Genomic DNA, 26,457 nt, shown 5'->3' on the forward strand with positions numbered 1-26,457 from the left:
TGAACATATAGGGGGAAAAAAATAGACTTAGATAGGGAAAATTGAACAAATAAGGAAAAAATAATTAAACAGATAGGTTCAAAAAAATTGAACAGATAGATAAAAATTTGAATAGATAGGTTCGAAAAAATTAAACAGATAAAAAAATTTCAACAAATAGGTTAAAAGGTAAAATTGAAAACAAAATGTTCTTCAAAATAATAAAATGTACTTCTCACCACAATATCTCACAAACAGATACTTCTCACCAAAAAAAATTAGTCACGAGTCCTAATGACTTACACCCTATTTAAAATGACTTTTCATTAATTTCTCTATTTTTAATTAGTCCTGTATCAAAATTAACTAAACTATTTTTATGAACATACCTTGAACCCTATAAAATTTCTAATTCTACCCCTCATAACTCAGGACTCCAACCCGATATAGCGTCAGCTACGCACCAACCACTCTGAGACAGAGAGAGAGAGAGGAGAATTGTGCACCAACCACTTTGAGAGAGAGAGAGAGGGAGGGAGAAGAAAATTGTGCATAGGGAGTGATCGAAAAAGTGCTTGCGTTGGTAGATGATGGAGGTGGATGGTAGGTTTCGAGGCAGAAAGGTGGATGGTGGATCAAAACAGTGTTTGCAAGCATGAATGGCTGAGGGCAGTGGCTAGCAGGGACAGCGTTGTGGAGGTGGTTGGGTCAAGACTGTAAATTGTGTAGTTTGTAGCTCACTAAAATCAGGTAGTAGCTTGTAGCTTGTGGCTTGTGGACACAGATGGGCTTGGATTTGGTATGGTCAAGCGCACAAACTGCATTATGATTATGGATAATTCATATTTTATTCACAATTTGCAAATTATATGAAACAACCAAGTCATTCAATGTGAAGAATAAGAATACTAATGGTGAATTTAACAAATTCCTTTTATAAGTACACACACTAGTATGTTTGCGTGAGAAACCAATTCTATACAACCTAGATGTAGAGTAAAACTGCATAAATTGAAAACACACTACATTTTGGATGGATAGACCAATTGACGTCAATCATCATCAACAAAAGCAGAAAACCATAACTGATCTTATTAAAAATATTTCATCATTAGAAGTACAAACCAATGGCCTCACAAATACCTAAGGGACACAATATTGATCACTTAAAGCAAAAGTCACTGAATGGAGTGTAGACCAAAAAAATAACTAAATCATTATATAACCAAAACCAAAACCCAAACCCAAATTCTATTTCTCAATGCTACAAAATATAAACGAAAAATGGAGTTCATTAATATCCTTGTAACTATCTTCTCTAACTGCTTTCAAAAAACAGCATGAAATTGGAAGCAATAAGAGATTAGCATATGGAACTAAAAAAAGAACAAACCCAAAGCCTGCATCACCTATCTGAAGATGTGAGTTCTTGTGTACATAGAGAAAGGGAAGTGCCCTGACATATCCCCACAAGGGAAGAATTGCGAATTGGCGCTTGGACAGTGGGTGGAATTTACCCTTTCAATTCATCTCACATTCTGCCGAGTCTTGATCATTCGTTTGAGAGTTGCAAGCCAGAAATTGCACTCATCCCAGTCACTAGTGGTGAGTTGCACCTGTCCAAACCAAGGATCAACAGAGGATCAAAAAGAAACTCATAATTCTCAAGCACACCCAAAACAAGGAAAACACAAACAAATGGAAAGAAGAAAGTGCACTGAAAAAATCCCATCTCACTTCGTTGAATAAAATGTTTGAGGTATGAAGAGTTATTACCTGGATTTGGAGGGCAGCACTGAAATCACCGCTGTCCAAAGCCTGGCAGAGCTGAACAAGCTTTTCAGCTGCATTTTTAGATATGTCACCACTGTTAAGTTTGGCAAACAAGGCACCTATTTTCCTTGAATTGTCCTCTATTTCTCGCTTCTTAGCTGGATTTGCACGTGAACCGCCCAGTGCTTCTGATGTCTCATTAAAGAGTCTTGTCAACATTGTGATAACAGGCCTTTGCTGGGCTGGAGCACATCGACCAAGCAAAACATATTAGATCAACTGTGAATCAGCAGAGAATCATTTTGTTAAATGGGATGACTTCCAAACAAGGTCAACAAATAACAAAACTGAACAAGCACACAAAACTGGACATTTGAGTCCCCTAAGTGTATCCGGGTCGAAAATAATAATAGAACAGGTTTGGACGTGTGTACAACAGTTATCAAGAAATGTCCAACAAGTGTCGGCATCAGACATGCCACAATCCTAGAAGTGCCTGTGCTTCTTAGGTCTTTTTAAATGTTAACAAAACTGATAATGTCAACCACACAACAAGTGATTAATCTGTCATACAAATAAAAAAAAAAAATTTAAAAATCTAGTAATGCAAAAAGAAACAGAAAAGAAATAAAGTTACCAGGTACACTTGAAGTATCAACTGTCTGTACTGTAGGTGGGGGAGCTGCAGGAGTTATGGCTTGTGCTGGCTGAGTAGGACTGGATGGTTGCTTTGGACCCATCATCCCAGGTCGTTGAACTACCGAACTAGTAATAGGCACAAATCCCCCAGATGCTGTTGGAGCCACAACGTCAGGCATCTTATGCCCAGGAATGGGACCTGCTTGAGATGGAATACGCCCAAGTGAGCCACTGCCAGGAGGTCCCACTTGATAATTTGGGTTGCCAGTCCCCTAACAAATATGAAAAGCAAATGTTAGTAAAACCACCACATTGAAGCATTTGAAGAAAAATAAACTGGGTAAATTACACAGACCTCCCAACTATTGAAGAAAATATAGTAAGCCCCACAAGTTTGCCATAATTACACTAGGCTCCCTTAAGGTTTTAATTCATATAACATTGGCTCCTATTTCATAAAAAATTCATTAGCTATATGAATGAAAAAATGATATCATCTATTTTACATTGAAATATATATTTTGCCTTGTGTATCTTTGTATCTTCATACCATCTGCATTACATTAGTTTTGGCCTTTTTAACCTTACTAAACGGGAGGTCAATGTAATTATGGCAAAATTATGGGACTTGCTGTATTTTCTCTAAACCTCAAGGGAGGTCAGTGTAATTTACCCAAATAAATTTAATTCAAAAGAAAGATACACATACAGGATACAACTGAGAACCCAACGTGGGTTGCTGGTATTGCTCCACATTTCTCAACACAGGAGGAGTAGCAGGAACAAAGGGTTTCAATGTAGGTTGAGTGGTAACAGGTGGTGCAGTAAAGTCCATCTGATTAAAAAACATTTCAAAAAAAAAATGTTAAATAGAAAAGAAATCTTAATACAATCAGACTTTACAGCATAATGTCCTTGGCAAGAAAGTTATAAAGAATGGTAAAATAAATAACTAAATTAATAAAATTAGAAAATAATAATAATATATTATCCAAGTGAAACTGATGAACAAACAGGTTCATATTCCATGACTGTCTGAAAAGTCAGAAATCCTAGCAGACATTTAGATAAGTTAGATATACGTCAAATTGAAAAGTCCATTTCTAGCTGGAAGATACATAACTAAACCAAGCATTTTTACGCAGCCAATAAACTTTCTGGAAGAATAAACATCTCTCAGCAAATCAAGAATACTATGATTATTACAAGTATGATTCATATAATATGGATCAATAAATATGAATAAACTATTTCCTAGTAGACAAGAACCCAATTAATTAAATACCCGGGGAACTTGAGGTGCCTGTGATGGAAGAAACATGTTAGGTTGTGGTGCTGGCTGATAAGGGCCTGGTGCACCGTATCCTTTACCATATGAAGACCTAAATGAATGTTGGTAACTTTCACCATAAGGATTGTTTGGAATGCTCTGCTGCAGTTGTGACGGTGCTGTTTCCTACCCAATAAAGGAAGTACAAACAACTAAAATGTGTCAGTATTAGCAAAGCACAAGATTCTACGGTTAGAAAGCTGATACAAAAATATTATCTCATGTTGAAAAGATAAGGGATTAAGCACCTGATAATAATGTTGAGAGGCCTCAACTGCACCAAAATTGGATTGATTGGAACCATATATGGGTCCTGTTTGTAATTGAGAGTTTTCAAAAGCCATAGACTTGGGAACTTCTTTCTCTGCCACACAGTGAATCTAGATCATCATCTGGCAATAAAGTAGTAGCAACATATCCCCTACTTCAACATGCAGTAGAAAAGCTCATTTCACTTTTCAAGTTTGACAACTAAAAGCAAGAAAACAATAAACCATATGTCCACACACCATAATATAAAACTAATCAACTAGGAACTGCATCAAAAGTTAACAAGCCACTCTCTGAATCATATAATAGTACAAAAGGAGGAACTAGAGGTAGGGCACTGCACTCAAAAAAGACAAAACAGAATAACATAAAAAGAAGCAAGATCGACTTTAAGCGGCTTCACAGCCCATGACCATTGTTTAACTGCTACAAGGTCTAAAGGAGGCTGCTACAGCTAGATATCAACAAAAGAAACAGGAACTTCCTTTTGAGGCCCACCAAACCTCTTTTGAATTGGCACCAAGAGATTTTTTTTTTTTAATCGGCGAAAGCCGATAGTTGGTTGTTAGATTAGCACCTGAAGGGAATTGAACTCACACCCTCCCCCTCTCCTTGGAAGCACTCAAGTCTTGCTTCCCATTCCACTCCTAGGAGTGGAACCCAAGACCTCCCCCTAGGAGAGACTTGGTGGCCAAAGGGCTAGAATGGCTGCACCAAGAGGATTTTATTTTAAAATATAACAACTAAATGAAAAAATAAATACAAAGATGATCAAGGAGGGCCACAGGTCCTCCGAAGAGAATTTCAATAGTCTTCTCATATCTTCCTCCATATCCCCTAGAAGTTCTTAAGAAGAATCTATCTAATCTAAGAACAGAAGTCAAAGTTACAAGCTTAACATAACTCAAAACTCATTACGCCTAAAAAATACATTCTAACCCAGATTTACTTGCTTGAGAATTAAAGAAAGAACAGTTAGCAAGACCTACATTTTTTTTAATAAGTATACTACAGGAGACACCAAAAGGGGCACATTTGCAAAAAAACTAAGCAAACTCAAAAAAGCTCAACACAAATGTTTGGCTCTCTCATAAAAATTACAAGAGCAAAAAAGAATTAAAAAAATAAATAAATCCTTTACACTAAAAATTAAAGCTATCCAATAAATACATCTTTAAACTTTTGAACTTATGTTTACCTAGAACATGGATCATTTCGGTACGTGGAACGGGAACGGGAACGTGGTACACCACATGCTCTAAGCTGTGGTACAATAGGGGTAGACCTGTATATATCGCACTTAAGAATTTAAGATACTTCTAGAATAATTTTCTTTAAACTATTGGGCATCCAATAATATATATATATATATATATTTCATTTTTGAAGTTTTTGTCTTGTCAAAACTTAAGTCAACTTAGATTTTAATTCATTATATTTGATTTTTTTCCTCTTAAGGTAACATTTAAGGAAATATATTAGAAAAAGCTTTAGGGATCGCTTTGGATCACTAAATTTACCGTTTTGGAACGAAAGTGTACCATGTTTTGGAACGGGCATACCATCACGTAATTCGCCAAGGTATTAGCGTTTTTTGGTAACATAGTTTGGAACACCCAACTCTGTCTTCAAAAGGTATGCTTATTCATTTCTCTTCACGAGCACTACATTACACACAAAGCAGCCACCGTCCAAGCTTTCTCCTTCCTCTTCAACCAACATTCATCCCACAATACTTCAGTCACTTGAAACAAAAGCCAGCATCATCCAATGAACATAAAAAATAGTCAAAGAATACATCATTCCTTACCGGCAGGTGGCCGATAGTGAGAATAGAGTATAAAACAGTTGTCCAAACAAAAAAAAGCTACTTTTGTTGGTACTCCAGATTTGCAAATGATCTTTGAAGGCAAAGGATTCCTTGCCCTTCCAATAATCAAACAGTAATAGAACTTGACTGACCCACTACCTTGTTTGCATCACATTCCTAGGAACCTAAAAGACAAACACAGACACACTAACAAGATAATTTTAAAAAATTTATAGGACACACAACACATGAGGAACACGTGAAAAATATATAATTTTATATATTTATTATGTCATATATATATGAATATCTTATTCAAAACTCACATATATATAAACATAACACTAATGCCTAAAATTTATTTTAAAGTCGGCCGTCTTTCACCTCGTCCCAACTCCTCACCCCCTCGAACTAGGAATACAGCCAGGCATATTACTCAAGAAACACCCACTAAACCCCAAACACAGCTAAGAATTTTTTATTTTTTTATTTTTTTATTTTTTTATTTTTATTTTTTTGAGACAAAAACGCAGCTGAAATCATCACCCAATATGTAGATGGTTGACAGATTTACCTGCTTGCTTGCAGATTTAACACCAATTAACAACAATATTTCTTCAGGATCACAGAGTCTAAAGTGAGAACATTCCCATGAGCTAGAGTCCATAAAACAAAGGCACCTTAGAAAATGCTTGTGACATCCAAATCACTTCCAAGGCAAAAAGACTACTCCCAACTTCCCCTCAAGGGTCCATCAAGCGATTTCACCTTAAAACACCACAAACTGGAAAACATCCATATCATTCTCCATGTTCAAATATGATATAACCAACCTTCCACACAAACCTACCAACTTGTCAACCTCAAAATTCTTTGAATCCCTCCCAAATGAAATATCCAAAAACAATAACAATCCATTCACGACTCACCAATCTCTTTCACCACAATCCAAAAATAACAGGGAAGGCCACCTGAAGTTTTTACTCCACACCGCATGGCTCAAAATTTTAGCCTCTTACACATTTGGTCGGTATATTTTTTGTTGCGCATCATTTTCAATTGCACTCATGGTTTGCAGATTCTGCACCCATGGTGTACTAGTATGCAAAGGTAGCTTTCCTAATGCAACTGAAATGCAAATCAATGATCAAATCTGGAGAGAAGAAAAATCCCCACTTGGGGATAAACACCTAAGCATGGAAAGAGAACCAGAGCAAGTATAGCTCTAATCAATATTTTATATTCTTCAATTAAAACTAAATACAACGGAGATGACATCACCTATTTATATACCACAACAGTCAGAATATAGGAAAGAAAAAAAAGAAAAAGAAAAAAAGCCCACATACAAAGTCAAAAGCACATACCAACTTCTGTTGATTGCGCAATCCGATCTCGTAAGATTGTAAGCTCAGGAGACAATTCATCAGTTCCCATCAATTTTAAGTATTCCATTGCTGTGGATAATAGCCCCTGACTTGCCAATATTTCAGCATATTTCTCAACAAGCTTGCACAAAGAAACGCTAAATTGCTTCTGCCCGGATGCCAAAGCAAGGACTATAGTCTTTTCCATTAAATCCTGATGAAATAAAAACATAAATATTGTCAACTCTCAAGCTAGAACAAATATTTTGAACAAACATTCTAAGATAGTGTACTTACCTGAAGAAGGTCAACATAGGATTTCCTCTCATGCTCTGATGTCAGATTCCGTGACCAAATTTCCACCGCCTTGTCAATATTTCCAGCACATATATAACAAAGAGTCGCAGCTAGTGTGTTACCAGCAGCCATGAGCCTAGAAGCAAGTGCATCACATAGCAAAGTCCACTCCTCTCTCTGTGCAAACTGTTCTTGGATGATAAATAATAAAGATTAACACAAACATTTTTCTAAATGAGAGCAATCAAAGGAAGAGTATTGCTATTTTTTCTTCTTATTTCCATCATTAGCAAAAATTAAGAGTGTGATCTGTGTATGTTACTATGTTTTGGAAAAGATATCACGGCCAGAACCAAGTTAAGGGGATCATATCCTCTAAAATCAAAGATATTCTTCCATTCGAAACCATATCAAGGGACTGTTGAATCACTTGTCATAATTTTGACCAAAATTTTCACAAAGGAAAGCAAGAAATTCTAGAGCATTTTTGCAAGCAATTGCAACAGAAATTGGGTACCAGTGATTCTAGTTCCCTCATCCAAGCTAGAAATACTTGCATCATCAATCAGCATGTAAAAATTGAAACTGGACTTGTATATATAAATATAAAAGTACAGAAAAGACCCCCTCTCCACAAACAAACTAAAGGAAAATAAAACTAAAACTCCTCCCAACAATTAAATAAAAGGACAATGTTTAAATTTCACTCCTCATGTTTAACACAAGCTAAGAAACATGGACATAGACACACGACATGACATATCAACAGCAATTTTCAAAAGACACAGGACATGACACATGAGGATACAAGAAAAATATGTGGTTTCACATATTTACTACATGTCATACATATGAATGCCATTCAACTATAACCGAAAAATACAATCACCAATTTCTAAGTATGAAGGAGGATTAATAGCATAAATCTACAACTATTTTTCTTTTACCATTGGATTTGAAGTTATTTTGTTCACATTTGTAAATTGTAATGTGTTTCATGTGTGTCTAAGCAATAGACACTTGTGTCCAAGCAATAGACACTTGTGTCCCCCAAGTGTTTGAAGTATACCCAAATCTAAAAAAAATGAAAATAATAGGCAATGTTTGGACATGTGTTGGGAAGTGTCCGATGGGTGTCAATGTCCAACACATGCCCGACAAGGACACACCACCCTCTTAGAAGTGTCCGTGCTTTTTAGAATATATAAGCATAAGTGACGTTTTAAACTAAATCTAAAGTTGGATTTGACATGACATTGCACTATCACATAAGCTATACTTTCATCCTTCTAGGTTGAGAAACTTACAGTACAAAGTAGAGCAAGTGTTTCTTTCCAGGTTTTCAGGGGCCTGGTGTTCACTAGGCTCATGAGATCATTGTTTACCATTGCAGAAACAACCTGATAATGAAAGAAAAAATCAGTAGAATCCTTGAAAGTCAAACATTAATCTAATAATTCCATATGAATAGGATGAGTCTTTAATCATTACACACAATTAGAACCATATCTTACTGATAAGAAGAGAAATGGCTTGACAACTTCCAAGAAAAGAAAACAAAATTTTATCTACCTTCAAGTAAGGAGAATGGCTCATCTTAAGGTATTGATCCCGTGTGCTCTCCCACAACAAAGCACCACCAACATGAGCAATAACTAGCGCATCAGCCACTTTATTTGCAGATATACACAGAGCAACTGCCCCTTTGTAGTCCCCAACAACTAATGCACGTTGAACGGCATCATTGAATGATTCATCAGCACTCTCCTCTTGTCCGTCAATTTCTTGTTGCATTTCGTCCACATTGGAAACAGAGCCTCCAACAGTATAGTTATCCCCAGAATTTGACACGGGTGTTTCAGCTTTAGGACTTGGAAGATTGTTAAAGAAATCTTCCCCATTATCTGACGGAAAGGTGGCAACGTCATTATCTGCTGCATATCCTCCTTTAACTGCTACTTTTTCTTCCAGACCCATAGCACCTGCTTCCTGAGATAGATCATCTTGCAAGGTATCCTTTGCATCAATTGGTAGGCTGAAACCGAGATGGCTAAGCAGTTTTGTCCTTGCTGTCCCATCATCTTCAAACATAACCTTCAAGAAGCCCCATGTTTCTCTGTCATCCTCAGATCTGCTCAGACAATTCAATAGAAACCATAGATTTGAAGTAATATGTCAGTTAACATTACTTTAATGAGAGAAAATACAAAAATTTCATTCCCTCATATTTAAAACATACTCAGACTCCTGAGATTTTTTATCACATAAAAGCCTTAGCGAAGATCTCTCCCCATTTTGTATCGCAGCTTCAAATTCAGATGAGCGGCTCACCAAACTGTTTTCTGTAACTAAGTTATGCACATAAACCTGGAAAAGTATAAAGGAAACAACCAAATAAGATCACAGAAAAAGAACCAAGTAGCACAGAACAACTCATTAAGCATACCTCTGAAGCTCCAGTAGCAGAATCCTTAGAGCAACATGAAACAAGCTTCCCTCCAAAACCAAAAGACACCCCAGCTTTACATTTATACCATTTTGGGGCTCTCAAAGGTGCTGCATCATACAGATAAAATATCAGAAAAACAACCAAAATGAAAGCCCATAGAGTCTCAGATATTTCCCTGACGCACGGTCGGGGTTGTGACAATTAGGGACAAAATAAAGTAACATAGTATTATGTATAAAACACTACAGAAATTATGACTGAAAAACTAAGGAAAAAATAGAGCAAGTTCAAGAAGTGGGTGATCAAGAAAGAGTGACAAAGTGACTACTTCATTAGACAATTTTTAGGGATTTTTGTGTATTCAATTTTTCTCCTGGTACTTCCATCGCATCCTTGCCGATCTCAGGTAAACATTTTCAACAGATATTACATCTATCCAAACCATTTCAATCGGCTCTCTTTTATTCCATCACCCAAGAAAATCAAGTTGTCTTTCTTATGTACGTTTTGGTTTCCCTAATCATCATTCTGCCTAAGAACATCTTATTTCTTATAACCGCAACAATCTGAATTCAGAATGCATGGAGGGAAACATAAAACCCCATGTCTAATTCTAGTGGCATATTGCAACAATATAAGCCTCCATGTCTCAGATCATCGGCAGAGCCACAGCTACGGTAGTGGTGTCAAGTGACACCACTGAGTTGAAATGTTTTTGAACTATATGTAGATTTTATCTAAAACTTTTGGAGATTTTACAAGATGAGCCCAATAGAATTTAGAGGGGGAGGGGGAGGGGGGGGGAGGGGGTGACTTTATAAATTTCACAAATTGACCCCAATGGAATGAAAAATAGATGTCTATATAACAAGGGATAAAGGTATTGTTTAGGTCACTAGAAGGAAGGTGGAATCGAATGAAACAAAATGGTTATCTTTTTTGACCTCTCTATGAAATAACCATTCCTTCATAATGGTAAATGATGCCACTACTTGCAATGCATTTTTTTATCATTTTTTTTAGTAAGCTAAACATGACAATGAATGAACATTCTAATGGAGTACGATTATTTCATTCCAGTTTCATTCTAATGAACCAAACACTGAAATTGACCCATCAAGATTGCAGCAACCAACATGCAATGTTCTCTCTTCCTCTCAATTTTCATTTCCTTATGCTGACTCTTCTTGTCACCATCTTCACCAACAAAAAAAAAACAACTAATCGGTGGTCAACGTCTTGAAGATTTGCAGTTTGGCCTGAATTAAGCATTTTCAGAAGTTTAGTTTACCATAACTGGTAAAAAGTGTAACTCTTTGCTTGATTGCTGTTAAAACAGTAATATTTTTTTTTTTATCAGCAAAGAAAAATTTCATTAACAGCATGAAATTAAAGGTACAGGAAGATGACATGCATCGAGAGAGATTCGAAAAGTACAAAATACCCTACTAGTGCTACTCGCACCCATACAACAACCCCTTGGCCTCACAATTTTTTCTTTTAAACAAAAAAGTTGAGGATTTAACTAAAAAAAAAAAAAAAAAATCCCCACAAAAACAACCCACACAACCCAAAAAACAAAAAACCAACACCAAACACCCAAACTGCTACACTCCTCTTAACAACACCTAAGCAGCTAATTCCTCCTAACAACAAACCACACACTACTAATCAACCCGAATATTTTATTCACCCATTCTGCTGCCCACCAAAACCAAGACCCACGCCACCAAAATCAAATCTTTACAACAGCCCACCTGACAACACTCTACCAAGGCATGAAAAGCACTCTGCACCACCCAAACCAAAGCTTTTCAGCAGCCCACACCTGACAACACTCTACCGAGACAGTTTCTTGGCCGGAAAACTCCATAGCCAACAGCTCCAAGGCTGGAGAAACTCCACACCCAGCTCCACTTCCATGGTCGGGACCGAGCACTCCTTGCAACCGAACACACCCAAGGATGATCAAGACTCACAACCATCACCACAGCCGACCAAGACCCACTGCCATCTCCACTTCCATGGTCGGACACAGCTTTCCGGCTCCAAACTCCGAACACGCCCACTGCAAAAGCCCCGGTTTGACAACCCAAAACATCGAACAACCGCCGAGACATCACCATACAGCTGGATGAAGTTCACCCCTCAAACTCCCACTCGAAAAAGAGCGCTCGAATGAAATCTTAGACAGATCTGGATCAACTACAACACCCTTGTTCCCTCCAAACAAAGCACCGAAGCAACTCCATAGATACGAAACCGAACTCATCCCTCAAACTCCCACTCGCAAAAGAGCGCCCGAATGAAGATCCAACCAGATCTGACCATCCTCGATTCCGGTCCAAAACCGACCTCCTTCTACTCTGTTTTGACACTTAAACCAAGCACCCCCAGTTGAAACAAAACAAGCAACCCCAAGGTTGAGACAAAAACAGACAACAAAATAAACTACCCCCTGATGATACAAAATAAACAAGCCGAAGCACCCCCTGATGAAACAAAAAAAGGACACCAAAGTGGAAAGAAATTGTGGGAATCAAGTTTATTGAAAGCAGAAACCAGCACACAAACACAAGAGAGCTGGGCCAGCCGACTGCCATAGCCAAAGGCGGCAGTCAGCCAGCCAAAAGTGAGGCCCGGGGGTGGAGGTTTTTAGAGAGAGAGAGAGAGAAATACAAACTTCACTAAACCATGTTACAGGCAGCAATGTTTAAACAGTAATATTAATGACTCAAGTTTTGTTTTTGCATATGATTTGACATTAAAATTGTTTTGGTCGATGTGATTGACAATATATAAAGTTAATGTATTATGTGAAAGTTGATTTTTTATAAATTATGTAAAATTAGAAGTTTTTACATAATGACACTTATGATGACTTGTTAATAACCCCACTGGATGAATTTTCTGGTTACGCCAAGTCTGAGTTTGTAACCATGTTCTGGAACCAGAAATTTTCCCCCAATAGTACATGTAATCTCCACTAATATTAATGTTTTACAACTCTTTTTTACAAATATACTTAACTACATACTTCAAAAAAGACAACTGAAGGGAATAAATATATGCAAGAAAACAAAACTATATGCAGCATATGCTCTGACACATAAACCCTGGCATCTAAAAGTACACAACCATAGTCAGGAGTACAAAAACAAAAGTACATGAATTGCCCAATTACAGCAAAGAAAGATGAGTCTTATTACTTGATGTTAAACACTAAAAACTTCGGATATAACTGGACAATACAACATTTGCAACATTTAAAAAGTACATCACCTGCACCAAAACCCTCCCCGATTCCAAATCGGCTACAACCCTGCAGAAAAAACATCAAATTTTTTAAATGCAACAAGATAACAAAAAAAGTATTTCCTTGATCATCAGGTTAGCATACAAAAATAAAATTACAGTAATATCTAGTTAACACATATCATTACAACAAAAACTCTTATCTAGGCATCACAGAGTCAAATTACAGTAATATTTAAATAAAATTACTTTTTTAGGCAAATATATAATTATCTAGTTATGTGCCATGAATTAAGTTTGTGAAGAGTTCATCTGATTTGCACATGCATCAATGTTATAAGGATGCCCATCTTATTGGACATTGAAATGAAAAGTATAATTATCAGGGTAAAAGGACGTGTGACAATAAACAAAGAGGTTAACCAAATTCAGTGTTTTGTTTACTTATTATAACACTTTCCATGAAAAGCATGTAACAACATTTACCATACAAAGACTCATTAACATAAAAGCAAAAGAGCTTACCTCAATATTATAAATCCCAATTTTTCCATCAAAGGAAGATGCCGATATGACCCCAGGTATCTTTGGATACCAATGCACATCAAAATTCCAGTTGGTTCCAGCTGGCAATTCAGAGACAATCTGCCGCAAATTCAAAATCAAAACTAATGTCACCATGGTCCATGTCATATCACATCACAAGCAAACATAGACAGTGGAATACCCACCCACTTGATTGGTGTCATATGTGTACATGCACAAGGGAGTAAATGAATCATATTTTGTTGCAATGTACAATGGCCAGGGAGATATGGAGCTTGTTATTATCAGTTACTAGTATAGCCCGGGTGATGCCAGTGACGGGTAAAGGTCTTTTCACTTGCTAGAAAAGAGGATATCCGAGGAGAGATAACAGGAAGGCTTGGGGTGTGGCTCTTTATGCCTCATGTGGTGCATTTGCAGAGAGAAGAATTGTAGATCTTTTCGCGATGCCTTGGAAGGAACAGTGTTGGCATCCATGATTTTTGGCTTAGGGATGACTTTCCCTAAAATTTATATTCTTTTATAAAGTTTTGGGGGGATTTGCACATCTTCATAGATATATAGGCAGAGTTTATGGCCCTATACATTATAATACATGTACTCATCACAAAAAAAAACAAAAAAACAAAAAAAAAAAAAAGGTAAAGAAAAGTGACACATTCAAGGAAAGAGGCTAAAGCCTGTTTACATATATTTACCATTGCGGGGGAGAAGGGGGGAATAAAAGAAAAGAAAGAGGTATTGACATCTTACTCTACCTCTCCTGAAACAATATCCCAGCAAATTGTGCGGTTGTCTTTGGCACAAGTAAGCAAATAGGAGCTGTCACTGGGACACCAAGACATCGCAATCACACCTGGTGAAAGATATGCAGGAAGCAACAGATAAAACAGCAAATTAACAAGAACATATAATTGATGAAAGACCAATAAAAGAAATACATAGTTTTTATGATTTCTCCATTCACTTGGGAGGAAATCAGTAAACCAAAACATTATAAGGTCTAATTGTAATAGAATTGCACAAAGAAGTCTATTAAACTCTTTCCATACTTTTACCATTCTGGCTAACACATATTTGAAAATAGTATTCATTGTCTGCATGTTTTAGACACGGACAGAAAAAGAGAGAGAACCCCAACAAATCCCTAATTTCCATAGTAAATAGAATAGTCCAAAATCTCACACTCAAAGACATCAGTAATTTGAAGATAACGCAAGAATTTGCTGAATGATATACCTTTAGTGTGTCCCACAAACTCCCTCACTGGTGACATTATATTACGCATATCCCAAAGCTGCAAGTAAATTTCAATGTGAATAACAAGAGCAAAATAATTGAACACAACATATATTACTCATGTAAGTCAAAAAAATGTAGTCATTACCCTCAAAGCAGGTGAACTATCATCATCTGAAGCAACAATAAGTTGAGTGGCCACATCAGGATGCCATTGCAAAACAGAGCACCGCCTCCTATTTGAATCTTGAAAGCTGCCAACAAAAACCAGAAATCTTAGGTTATTATGTTATGACTATCTCATGCAGAAGCACCCAACATGCTTCACATTATTGAAAGCAATTTACCTAATCACCGGCTTTTGCTTCCTCAGGTCCCAAACCACTGAAACCACAGAAAATACCTTTTATTTCCCGCTGAGAATTATGAATTAAGTGACTAATTAAGATAATTAGATAATTTCTTTCCTCACCAGTTGTCCCATTATACGAAGTGGATGCTAATATATGTTGAACCTTGCTATTCCAAGATAAAAATGAAATTTCACCCTGAGTAGCAGATCCACTACCCTGCAAAAAGGTCCAATAAACTGTGTTAGTTGCTTTCAGTAGATTCTGTACAATGAAATTCGAACAAAACAGTCATACATGTGTACACATTATACATAAACGCACATACAGTTCTCTTGAGTAATATTTCAGATGTAAGAGCCAGGATTTTAAAACATAGGCACCTTCAAGAGTAGAATATAACAGATTCAAGAACACAAATGAATGGCTTTAGACGCCAAGCTGTTGAAAAAACAAGAAACAATGAACACCAGATGCACGACCATCCTTCCATGCAAATAAGGTATATATACAAGTGCAATCATACAGAAATCAGATTCTTCAAATCCTATCCAGTATTAGAGTCAGATCCCATCCCCAAATCCTATCCACTACTAGAGTCAGAGCAAATAAGGTATATATACAATTGCAATCATACAGAAATGAGATTCATCAATCCAGTATTAGAGTCAGATCCAATTCCCAAATCCTATCCAATACTAGAGTCAGATCCCATCCCCGCAACATAATAATTCAGTGGGTACACTACTGTACTAGATATCACACTTATTCTATAAGAACTATATTTAAGATTATTTCATGCACCATTAAAACATTTCCTCCTATTAATCAATGAAAAACCTTTGTAACAAGAGAGAATGCTATTATACTAAACAGACTACTGTACTAAATATTATACTTCTTCTATAATAAGTACTATACTATGAAGCACCGACACGTCCCTAGGCCTCACGTACGAGTGTCGGACACGTGTCAGACACGGACACGCGTCGGACACGCAGTAGACACGTGTCCGACACTCTCTCTAACGTATCCCCTTTTTTTTTTTGAAATTTTCCAGTCGGACACGCCATGGACACGCCGGGACACTCTCCAGACACGCGTGAGTGGATCAAAGAAGCCCTAACTGTTGCAGCAGAGGAGACAGAGGAAGAGCGAAGGAGATCGATGGAGACAAAGAAAGAGAGAAACCCTAACTGTTGCAGAGAAAGAGAGAAAGAGAGAAAGAGATCGAAGGAGACAGAGAGCGAGAGAGATCGAGGGAGGAGATGAGACAGAGAAAGAGGGAAAGAGAGAAGGAGATTGAGGGAGAAAGAAGCCTAACCTGTCAATCGAAGAAGCTGAGGTGATCATCTCCTTCTTCTTCTCTTCGTCTTCCTCCATTTCGTCTCTGCTCTTCTTCTCCTCCCTTTCGTCTCTGCTTTTCTGACTCTCTCTCGCTCTCGTCTTTGCTGACTCTCTCTTTGTCCTTTTTTTTTTTTTTTTTTTCTATTTTCTCTTCCCTCTTATTACCATGTCTGTCTCTCCCCCTTTATTCTTTTTTTTCTTTTTTATGTCTTTCTTTTGTAAATAAATACTAATATAAATAAATACAAATAATATATTTATTTTCTAATTTTATATATAATAAATAAAATAAAAAAATAAAATTAGTATATATTTTTTAATTTTACATATAATAAATAAAATAAATAAATAAAAATAGTATATATTTTTTAATTTTACATATAATATATAAAAATATATATATATATTAAACGTGTCCCCAGCGTGTCGTGTCCCCTATTTTTTAAAAATTTGCGTTTTTGCGTGTCCGTGTCGTGTCCGTGTCGTGTCGCGTGTCCGTGTCCGTGCTACATAGGTACTATATTTAAATTACTTCATGCACCATTAAAACATTTGCTCCTATTAAACAATGAAAAACCTTTGTAACAAGAAAGAATACTAAATAGATTAAATTAATTCTCATCCAAATCCAGCCACTGACATTATAATCAAAGATCCAATTCTAAATAAATGAAGAAAAATTCATATCTAAATCCAACAGCTGACTCCTCGCACTATCAAATTTCTTATTGTATTTGAATAAAGGATATTAGAGGCCAATCTATGAGGATTTAAGCCTTACCCTCGTACTCCCTCCTTTACTGAAGCAGTGAAAATCAGAATGAGATTTTTGGTTTAGAAAAAACAACTTAAGACAGTGTTGAGTTATCTGTACACATTCATTGCCTTCTTTCAACAGTGCTGGGGGGTGGTGAAGGTGGAGGTGATTGCCATGTTTGAGAAGTTCCATCAAACGAGGCAGTTTGAGAAAAGTCTTAATGCAACTTTTATAGCATAGATTCCTAAGAAAGGAAGGGCAAAAAATATTCAAGATTTTTGGCCTATTAGTCTATTGAGTAGTGTTTACAAGTTATTGGCTAAAGTCTTGGCTAATAATAGACTTCGGGGGGGTTTTAGAGGGGGTGGTGTCAGAGACCCAATGCTTTTGTGGGTGGCCGACAGATTTTGGATGTTGTGCTTGTGGCAAATGAGTGTGTGGACTCGCGGCTCCAACAAGGAAAAGAGGGGATAATCTACAAGTTGGACATTGAGAAGGCCTATGATAATGTAAATTGGCAGTTTCTGATATATGTGCTAGAGAGGATGGGTTTTGGGAGAGGTGGAGGCGTTGGGTTCAATTTTGTATTTCTACTATGCAGATAGCGGTCTTGGTTAATGGGACGCCGGTGGGTTTCTTTCCCACATGGAGAGGTTTGCGACAAGGGGGCCCACTATCTCCGTTATTGTTTATTCTGGTTATGGAGGCTCTGAGCCGATTGTTATCTAGAGTTGTCCGAGGAGGTTTGTTATTGTGCTTTGATGTGGGGACGGGGCCTGTATCGTTGGTGGTTTCTCATCTCTTCTATAATGATGATGCGGTAATTTTCTGTGATGCGGATGCGGTTCAAATTGGGCATTTACGGTGTGTGTTTTTATGTTTTGAGGTAGTGTCAGGGCTCCAGGTTAATCTGCAAAGTTAGAATTGATTCCAATGGGTGAAGTGATGCAACTTCCGATGTTGGCAACCATTCTAGGCTGTAAGGCCGGAATCTTATTTGGGACTGCCTTTAGGGGCTACTTTTTAAGGAAGCATCGGCATGGGATGGGGTGGTCAATAGAATGCAGCGGCGGTTGGCGGGGTGAAAGCGTCAGTATTTGTCTAAAAGGTGGGCGAATTAGGCTGATCAAGAGTGTTCTCTCTAGTATTCTGTTGTATTTTATGTCAGCGCATGTGATTCCTATGGCGGTGGCAAAACGATTGAAGAAGTTACAACGGGATTTCTTATGGGGTGGGGGAGGGGAGGTGAGGCAACGGGAGGGGAGGGGTTGGGTTTCATTACCATTTGGTGTCTTGGGACAGGATTTGTACTCCTAAGGAGAGGGGATTTGGGTGTTCGGAGGTTGGTTGTGTTTAACAGAGCTCTTCTCGGGAAGTGGTTGTAGCGTTTTGCAGCGGAAAATGAAAGGTTGTGGAGAAGGGTGGTAGGGCTAAGTATGGGATGGAGAGGGGGGGTTAATGTTCAAATAGGGTGGGCCAACCTCATGGCCAAGATTTATGGAAGGTGATTTGGTTGGGTTGGAAGAAATTTTGGGATAGGGTGCAGTTTAAGGTGGGGGTTGGGGATTGGGTCCATTTCGTTTTTGGCAGGATAGGTGGTGTGATGAGGTGTCTTAGCTCGCATGTTTCTATTGATATATGCTATTGTAATTGATGTAGAGGAGGTGGTTGCTCTGGTCAGGGACAGATATGGGCAGTCATTCGTTTGGAATGTTCATCTCTGATGTGATGGGCAGGATTGGGAGATGGACCAATTGGTGGACCTTTTGAGGTTTTTGTATGAGTTGAAGCATAAGGGGAATGGGACGGATTCTTTGATGTGGGATTGTCTAAAATCAAAAGGGGTTTTCTCGGTGTCTTCATTTTATGGTGTGTTAGCAGGGGGTGCTATTGATGTGTCTCCTTGAAAGAGTATTTGGGCGGCAAGATCACCGCCTAAGGTAGTTTTTTTTCGTTTGGACAGCCGCCTTGAGTCGTATCCTGCCTATTGACAACCTAATCCGGCAGCAGCACGTTTTGGTAAATTAGTGTTGTATGTGTTGTGGAGATGCAGAGGCAGTAGATCACTTGCTTATTCATTGCCCAGTTGTGTCTCGGCTTTGGAGTTTGATTATCGCTTTGTTTGGATTGGTTTGGGTGCAACTGGGGTTTGTGTTGGGTGTGGTTCATAGTTGGCGTGGGCAAAGGGTGAGAAAGAGGCGTCAGAAGGCTTGGTTACTTGCTTCCCATTATTTGGTGTGGTTGGTTTAGTTGAAGCGTAATAGGCGGGTTTTTCAGGACGTGTGCCGCTCGAGTTCCTTGGTTAGAAAGTAGGCTTCTCATGATATTGCATACTTGGGTGACAGGTTCGGTTGATCCTGATGTTTTGACTTTCGTAAATTTTGTAGAGGATTTGATTAATTAGTTTTTGTTGGGCCCGATGTGGGCTGTTTTATTTCTCTTTGTATTCCTTACATCGCCTTAATATTTTTCTAATAAAGTTTGATTATTTATCAAAAAACAAATAACACTTAGAACAAGGTTGAAATTGGAATTAGATAATAAGGTGTTCAGTGGACATGTAGAAATTAAATAAAATGAAGTTGATAAGTGGCTGACATGGAAGTCAAGTGATTTACATACAACCATCTTAAATCATACAAGTAGGTGAAAAACCATGTGCATGCAACACCTCAATGACAAGTGACAACCACCTCCTTAACATAGTACCTTAAGGCTCAGGAAATAAAGAAAATAAACCTAACAAAAGATATTATAATTTATAATTTATAACCAAAATCTAAATTGTAAATAAAATAAAATAAAATAAAAAATTATAACCTAAATCTAACAATAACACATAATCACATACCTAAATTAATAAAAAAAACCATGCTCAATTAACCCAATGTTCCTTCCGCTCTTGCAAAGCACAATAACACACCTTTTTTTTTTTATTGCCAACAAAAAGAAACTTCATTAATAAAGAAAAAAAAAAACATCACAATAACCTACATTTCCCACCAAAAACAAACTTAGATCATAATCACATCAAACCTATTCAACACACTGGCAATTTGGTAGGCTTAAGATGAACCTTGAACTAAATATCAACCAATCCCTTCAATGCTAAGCATGGTAAGTGTTAGAAACTTGATATTTGGGAGCTAACAGCCTGACGCTTGGTGGCACCTTACACCTATGTCAGGCCTGGACTGCAAAATGAGAGAGGCATGCCAAAACAACAAGGTGGGCAATCAGTTGTGTTGTTCGGCGGCAACATTTAACCCTTGGCCAAAGTATGGGCAGCATGGCATGTGCAAGGCATTAATATGACCTTAATGCTAGGCTGCAGCATACTTGGGGGTTTAACATAATCAGATGGCTTGACTTGACTAGACAACAAGGCATGGTACACAACTTGGCTAGGTAGCAAGGCGGTTAGACTTGACCAAGACCAACATATGGCACTCTGGGCTCTGTTTGGCTAGTGGCTTGAGAAATTTGAAATTGTCTTAGGCAAGACAAAGACTTCCTAAAATATACGGGCAGTTGTGCGCTATTATGAACAGAACCAGACATGCTAACAAGGAACAAGGAAGGCTGAAATAAATGAGCAATTGGTGACAGTTATTTCTGTAGGCTTGTTTCAAATCTATGTTAAACCCTTGGCAGTTGGAAGTGTCAACTACCGTGCCAGATTGCATGTGTCCCTTATGTTCTGTGGCATGTTTGAATTTCAAATGTTCTAATTATAGCCTATATATAGGCATGGTCATGCAAACTCAAAATCATCAAGTGTTTGAGAGTTTGACAATTGGCTTTCCTTTGTAAATTGTTGGTGCAATAATAAAGGTTGGGTTTTCCCATAATTGTTGTGTTGCTTGACTTGTATGCTTGAAGAAATTTAACTTCTGTGTATGAGTTGCATACATTGGCTAAGACTAAGTGTTGGGACTTAGTACCATTACAAGAAAATTTTATAGATTGAAAATTAGCCCTGGGACAGTAAGAATGAAAAAGGAAAATTAAAAATTTGTATACAATATTTGTTTATATAAGTTAAAATGTTGCTACAAAGATTTATTTACAATGATTAGGTTTTTAGGAGTTAAAGGACAAAAGGGTAGTTGGTAATTTTCACATTTACTCAACATGACCTATAGAATAGGCCCATGGGTTTCCATGCAGATCAAATAATGTTATTGAATCTTATAGAATCTTAATTAGGTCTAAAATATACTCGGTAGTCAACGTCAAGCAGTTTCCTATTTTGGAGTCGCAATTGTAGTAAAATTATGGAACACAGTCAACCATAAATACTAATGAGAACTATTTATCAGAGATAATAATTTGAGAATTCATCATAAGTTACAAAATATTGTGGTCTAACCTTAGGGGGTTATTTCTAACAAGTTCTAGGTGCAATTCCTAAAGTTTTCTCTGTTTATCCTCTTCTACTCATCACAAAACACTATTTTGAGCTGCTCTACACAACACTAGAATAGTGCCAATCTCAGCCCCAAATCCTTACCTAATTAAGCAATCACCACCAACAATTTCCCCTATCCTTCAGCTATTAATACACACCAAAAAAATAACTTCTTTGGTTTAGTTTTCATAACTTTTTTTTTTTTTCCTTGTTTTGGGGGGGGGGGGGGAATTAGAGACTAGTTTGAAAAAAATAAACAGCAAAAAATATATTTTTGAAATTTCAAATATTATTTTCGCCACAAAAAATAGGAACCATATGAAAATAATGAATGATTTAATTTTTTCACCAAACTAGTTTTTGAAAAAAAAAAATAAAAATCTAAAAACTCAACCAAACAGTTTGTCCTAGGACAGCCCAATTGTTTCAATGTCGCATTAACCCAAATAAACTCGAGTTCCAGTCTCCTTAACTTACCTATTAGGGACAAAAATGAAAATTAAATTAAGTTGTCTAGAGACGTCCAACAAGCAATTCCGAAAATCCAGAAATCACAAACTGAAACCAAGCCAAAACTCATCATTTTTCATCTAAAACTCAAGAGGCTTTCTTTTGTTTTCTAAAACCCCAACTGTAGAAGCTTCTCTTGACCTAAACTCACTACAAATGCTAGCATAACTCATTGTTTTAATCTAAAAACCCTAGAAATGCTAGCATAACTCATTGTTTTAATCTAAAAACCCTAGAGGCCTTTTAATTTGTAGAACCCTAAATATAGTAGTCTTTTTGCCCTAAACTCACCACATGTAGGCAACTCTACTCCGAACTCGCTCAAGGTAGCATACATAACCATTCCAAACTAGAGCATCTTGCTTACATGAATAACTCTTAATCCACAACCTCTGTTCTTATTTCTTACTATTCAATGGGTAGATGAGTTCAAACTACATGAGAGAGAGAGAGAGAGAGAGAGAGAGAGAGAGAGTTCTCTTTAGGATTAAAGAAGCAAGTAAGGGTGTTCAAAAACCCAAATCAACCGCCCAACATGACCAAACTGACCCGAAAAATGATGAAACGGGCGGTTTCGCAGCACCAGCGAGTTGGTTGCAGGTGCAAGTTTATAAAATTTTCGAGTGGTCGGTCGGTTACCGGGTTTGTGAGAAAGTCACCTGTTTGACCCGAACCGACCGAGTTTTAACAGTTACATACATCTTTTCCATACAGATGGCAAGATTATGTTGCATATATAATATATATTTTATCTTTATCAGGGTTTTTCTGCACTCTCTCTCATCAAATCAAGAATTGATTGCATCAATATCAAGAAAAGTTTACTTAGATCTTATCTGTACCATTATGTCTCTACACTCTCTTTCATCAAATCAAGATGTGATTGTAAATATATTAAAAACAAAAAAAAGGCTGATTGCATCTCTATCCATGCCATTATGACTCTACATTCTCTCTCATAAAATAAAAAAAAATTGGTACATCTTTATCCATGTCATAATAGCTTTACATTCTCTCTCATAAAATCAAGGTCTGATTATGTGAATATCAAAAAAAAATGTTGATATTAAAATCAAATCTCTCCTCTCTCATCAAGATCACAAACCCTAACCTTTTTCTTCCTCTCTCACTCACTCACTTTGAACGAATCTCTCCTCTCTCCACTCAAATCAAGATCACAAGCCCTAACACTTTCCCTACTCTCTCACACACTTAAACAATGAGCAGAGGCAAAAACAAACCGGCAGAGTGGGTCTCCTTAGCAACATAGGAGCAGCTATTTGTGGTGGGATTGCGATAGTACAACACTCAGAAAAATGCCTCTCCAACCTTCATTCGACCCCCTTGTTGCTGATCTCTACCATTGCACTCATCATCAAGCCCTTGAAGCATCACGACTTTGATCCCACGAAAATTTTTAAGAGTTTTAGTTGATCTCATCCCCGTTTGTCTCAACATTTTTTTCAACTTTATCTTTTCTCCTCTGTTTATTGTAATGAAGCAAACAGTTTAGAAGCACCCAACCGCTACCACCGCAAGCCGAGTGGGATGTGCGGTTCGGTTTTGAACTAACCTTTGATCGAAATCGAGTTAACTTTTGTTCAACCCAAAGCTGTCAGTTTGAGTCACGGTTCAATGGTAAACCCGATCCAAACCGACCCGTGAACAGCCCTAGAAGCAAGTTATATTTTGACCCTTAATTCTTCAAGAAAATTCAGTGTTTTTGCAACATATATATATATATATTAATGACAACAAACTTGAGACCCAACACTTATCTATTGATATTGTACTATACTTTGCATCACAATATATACCAATGACAAAATAAACTTGAGCTTTGTACATGTTCACAAGAAAATCAAGGCCCAACATTTTTTTACAATAGAGATGTAGAGATATAGTACTATAGTTAGCATCATGACACATTCTAGCGAACAGACAAACTTACTTTTCACATGTTTATTTGATAAATATTTTGGGAAATCAAGTGTAATATATTCGAGAGCATGGCTGAATTCCTACATACCTTGAGAGGCGGAAAATGAGTAGGTTCTGTTGGATTTGCTATATCCCATATACAGATTTCACCTTCATCAGCTCCAGAAGCAAGATGGTTAGGAGAAAGTGCATTAAATTCAAGACCACGAACCTGAAAAGGAGAGATATTGTAAGAGTAACTAAATCATTCTATCATCAAATGCCCCAGAAATGAACCAGCAATCCCAAAATGCATAAAGATGAAACTTACAGGCCCTTTATGCCTCGAAAGCTGCGAAACGAGAGCATTTTCACCTGCTGCAGAGCTGAAGGGGAACAAATTATAATACATAAATCAAGGTTTCAAGGAAGTAATAAGCACCATTAATTACTTTCATCCGGAATTCATAAAGCACCTATTGACAAGAGAGCAGTACAGAATCCATTCAAAATCTTCTTTTATCAAGAATTAGATTCAAATTTATATAACCCAAGAAGAGAGAGAGAGAGAGAGAGAGAGAGAGAGACTAAATTGCATTATCACACTTGAGACTACAAGTAATTCCTTAAACTCAACATGATTAGTTTTTAGGTTAATTTTTTAGTTGGGACTCAATGGGCAACAAGGAGCCACACAGAAAAACAGCAACTACCAATTTCGACACAATGCAGAGATATCCTAATAAAAGGCGTCACCAGATAAAAAGGCAAATTTCCCAAGCACAGAAGTTGGTTTAATAAATTTACAATGGTAAGGAGTTTTCTTATCAAAAGAACACACCAGGATCCCTCCAGTAACAAGAGATGAATGAGAAAACGGTAAAGAATGTTGTTTAGTTCAACCAATTTAAATAAAAATCATACTTCAGTGACTATGATAAGATTACGTGAGAAAAGAAATGATAAGATTATGACTTCTCAATTAGGTGAGAAAATAAAATAAATGATTATGGTTTGTTAACATTGTGTTTGGATGAACAGATGCATGTTCTTTTCATTTTTAATTCTTCATATTTTGATGGGAAATTTAAGCATCTAAAATGTATATATATAATTCAACTTAAGATTCTCGCCAAATGTCACCAATGTTAGTGAGAACAAAACACGAGTTTTAATAGCTTTATTTATGTCACTATTTCTCTCCACCTCTCGTTATTTCCACATCTTTAATCATCCAAACAAGTGATGAGAGTTCTATATCTCAATATTTCTTTTCTTTTCTCACCAAATTCCTCAATCCAAATGGACTGTGAGTGTCTACACCTCTCACTAATTAAAATTGAAACCAAAAAAACATAAATTTGGACCGAATGTAAAATACCCATTTCGATATTAGCATATAACAAGGTATATAAAATGGTTGCAGTTTATGTATTTTTAATTCATTTTCTAGAAACAGTCCTCAAACTAAGTCACTATAAACGATCCAATTCAATTGATTGAACACATAAACACAAATCACAAGAAGACGAGTACCTGATGAGAGCGAGAGGATTCCAAATCCCAATGTTGCCATCGACCAGACCACCCGCGATGAGACCGAGAGTGAACTCCTCAGAGGCTGAGGGGTTCTTGCCCCAAGACAAGCGATTGAAGCGCTCGGAACTAGTGGACTCAGCGACCAGAGGGAGGTCATGATCGTCGGACTGGAAATCGAGCTTGAAGATCTCCAGACTCGCCGACGAACTGAACGACAGATCCACCGCCCCAGCCATCGTCCCCGCCGCCAGGTAAGGCGCGTCCGGCGCTAACGCCACCGAAGCCGATCTGTTCACCCCCTTTATCGACGCCATAACCAAAATCAGAGAGAATTTGGGGATCTGGAAAATCGAAAGCGAGGAGTGAATAGGGTTTGTGATCTTATTGAGAATTGAGGAAGGAGTTGGATGTGATGCGAGAGAGAAACAGATCAGGAAACAGGTTGTGTGTGTGTGTTTGTTGTGTTGTGTGAGAGAAGAGTCGTTTTCTCAGTCTTCTCGCTCCTCTTCTCTTCTCTTCTGTTATGTTACTTCACTTCCAGTTCTTTGATTTCGCGTTTATGAGGGTTTTGTTTAGGAAGCGGGTTGAGTTGAGTTATCAATCAGACTTTGTGTGTGTGTTTCATCACTAAGCTAATTAGGAGACGCCACGCTGGACTTTGGAGGGGCT

General features: G+C 37.4%; 1 protein-coding gene across 1 annotated transcript; it reads right to left on the reverse strand.

Moving 5' to 3' along the window:
* Positions 1 to 1,041: 1,041 nt before the first annotated feature.
* LOC114317153 (protein transport protein SEC31 homolog B) lies at positions 1,042 to 26,457 on the reverse strand. Its single transcript, XM_028263848.2, has 22 exons — positions 25,786 to 26,457; positions 24,581 to 24,635; positions 24,359 to 24,481; positions 15,427 to 15,523; positions 15,302 to 15,338; positions 15,103 to 15,208; positions 14,955 to 15,012; positions 14,474 to 14,571; positions 13,695 to 13,814; positions 13,197 to 13,236; positions 9,912 to 10,021; positions 9,705 to 9,832; positions 9,038 to 9,596; positions 8,773 to 8,865; positions 7,466 to 7,651; positions 7,169 to 7,382; positions 3,970 to 4,085; positions 3,677 to 3,847; positions 3,101 to 3,226; positions 2,390 to 2,663; positions 1,756 to 1,994; positions 1,042 to 1,595 (listed from the first exon to the last, which is right to left on the reverse strand). Exons 1-22 carry the CDS (start codon positions 26,100 to 26,102, stop codon positions 1,506 to 1,508), a joined length of 3,357 nt encoding a protein of 1,118 aa, XP_028119649.2. The 5' UTR covers positions 26,103 to 26,457; the 3' UTR covers positions 1,042 to 1,505.

Source organism: Camellia sinensis, chromosome 2 (assembly GCF_055761805.1).
Source record: "Camellia sinensis isolate YWXY chromosome 2, ASM5576180v1, whole genome shotgun sequence".
Classification (NCBI taxonomy): domain Eukaryota; kingdom Viridiplantae; phylum Streptophyta; class Magnoliopsida; order Ericales; family Theaceae; genus Camellia; species Camellia sinensis.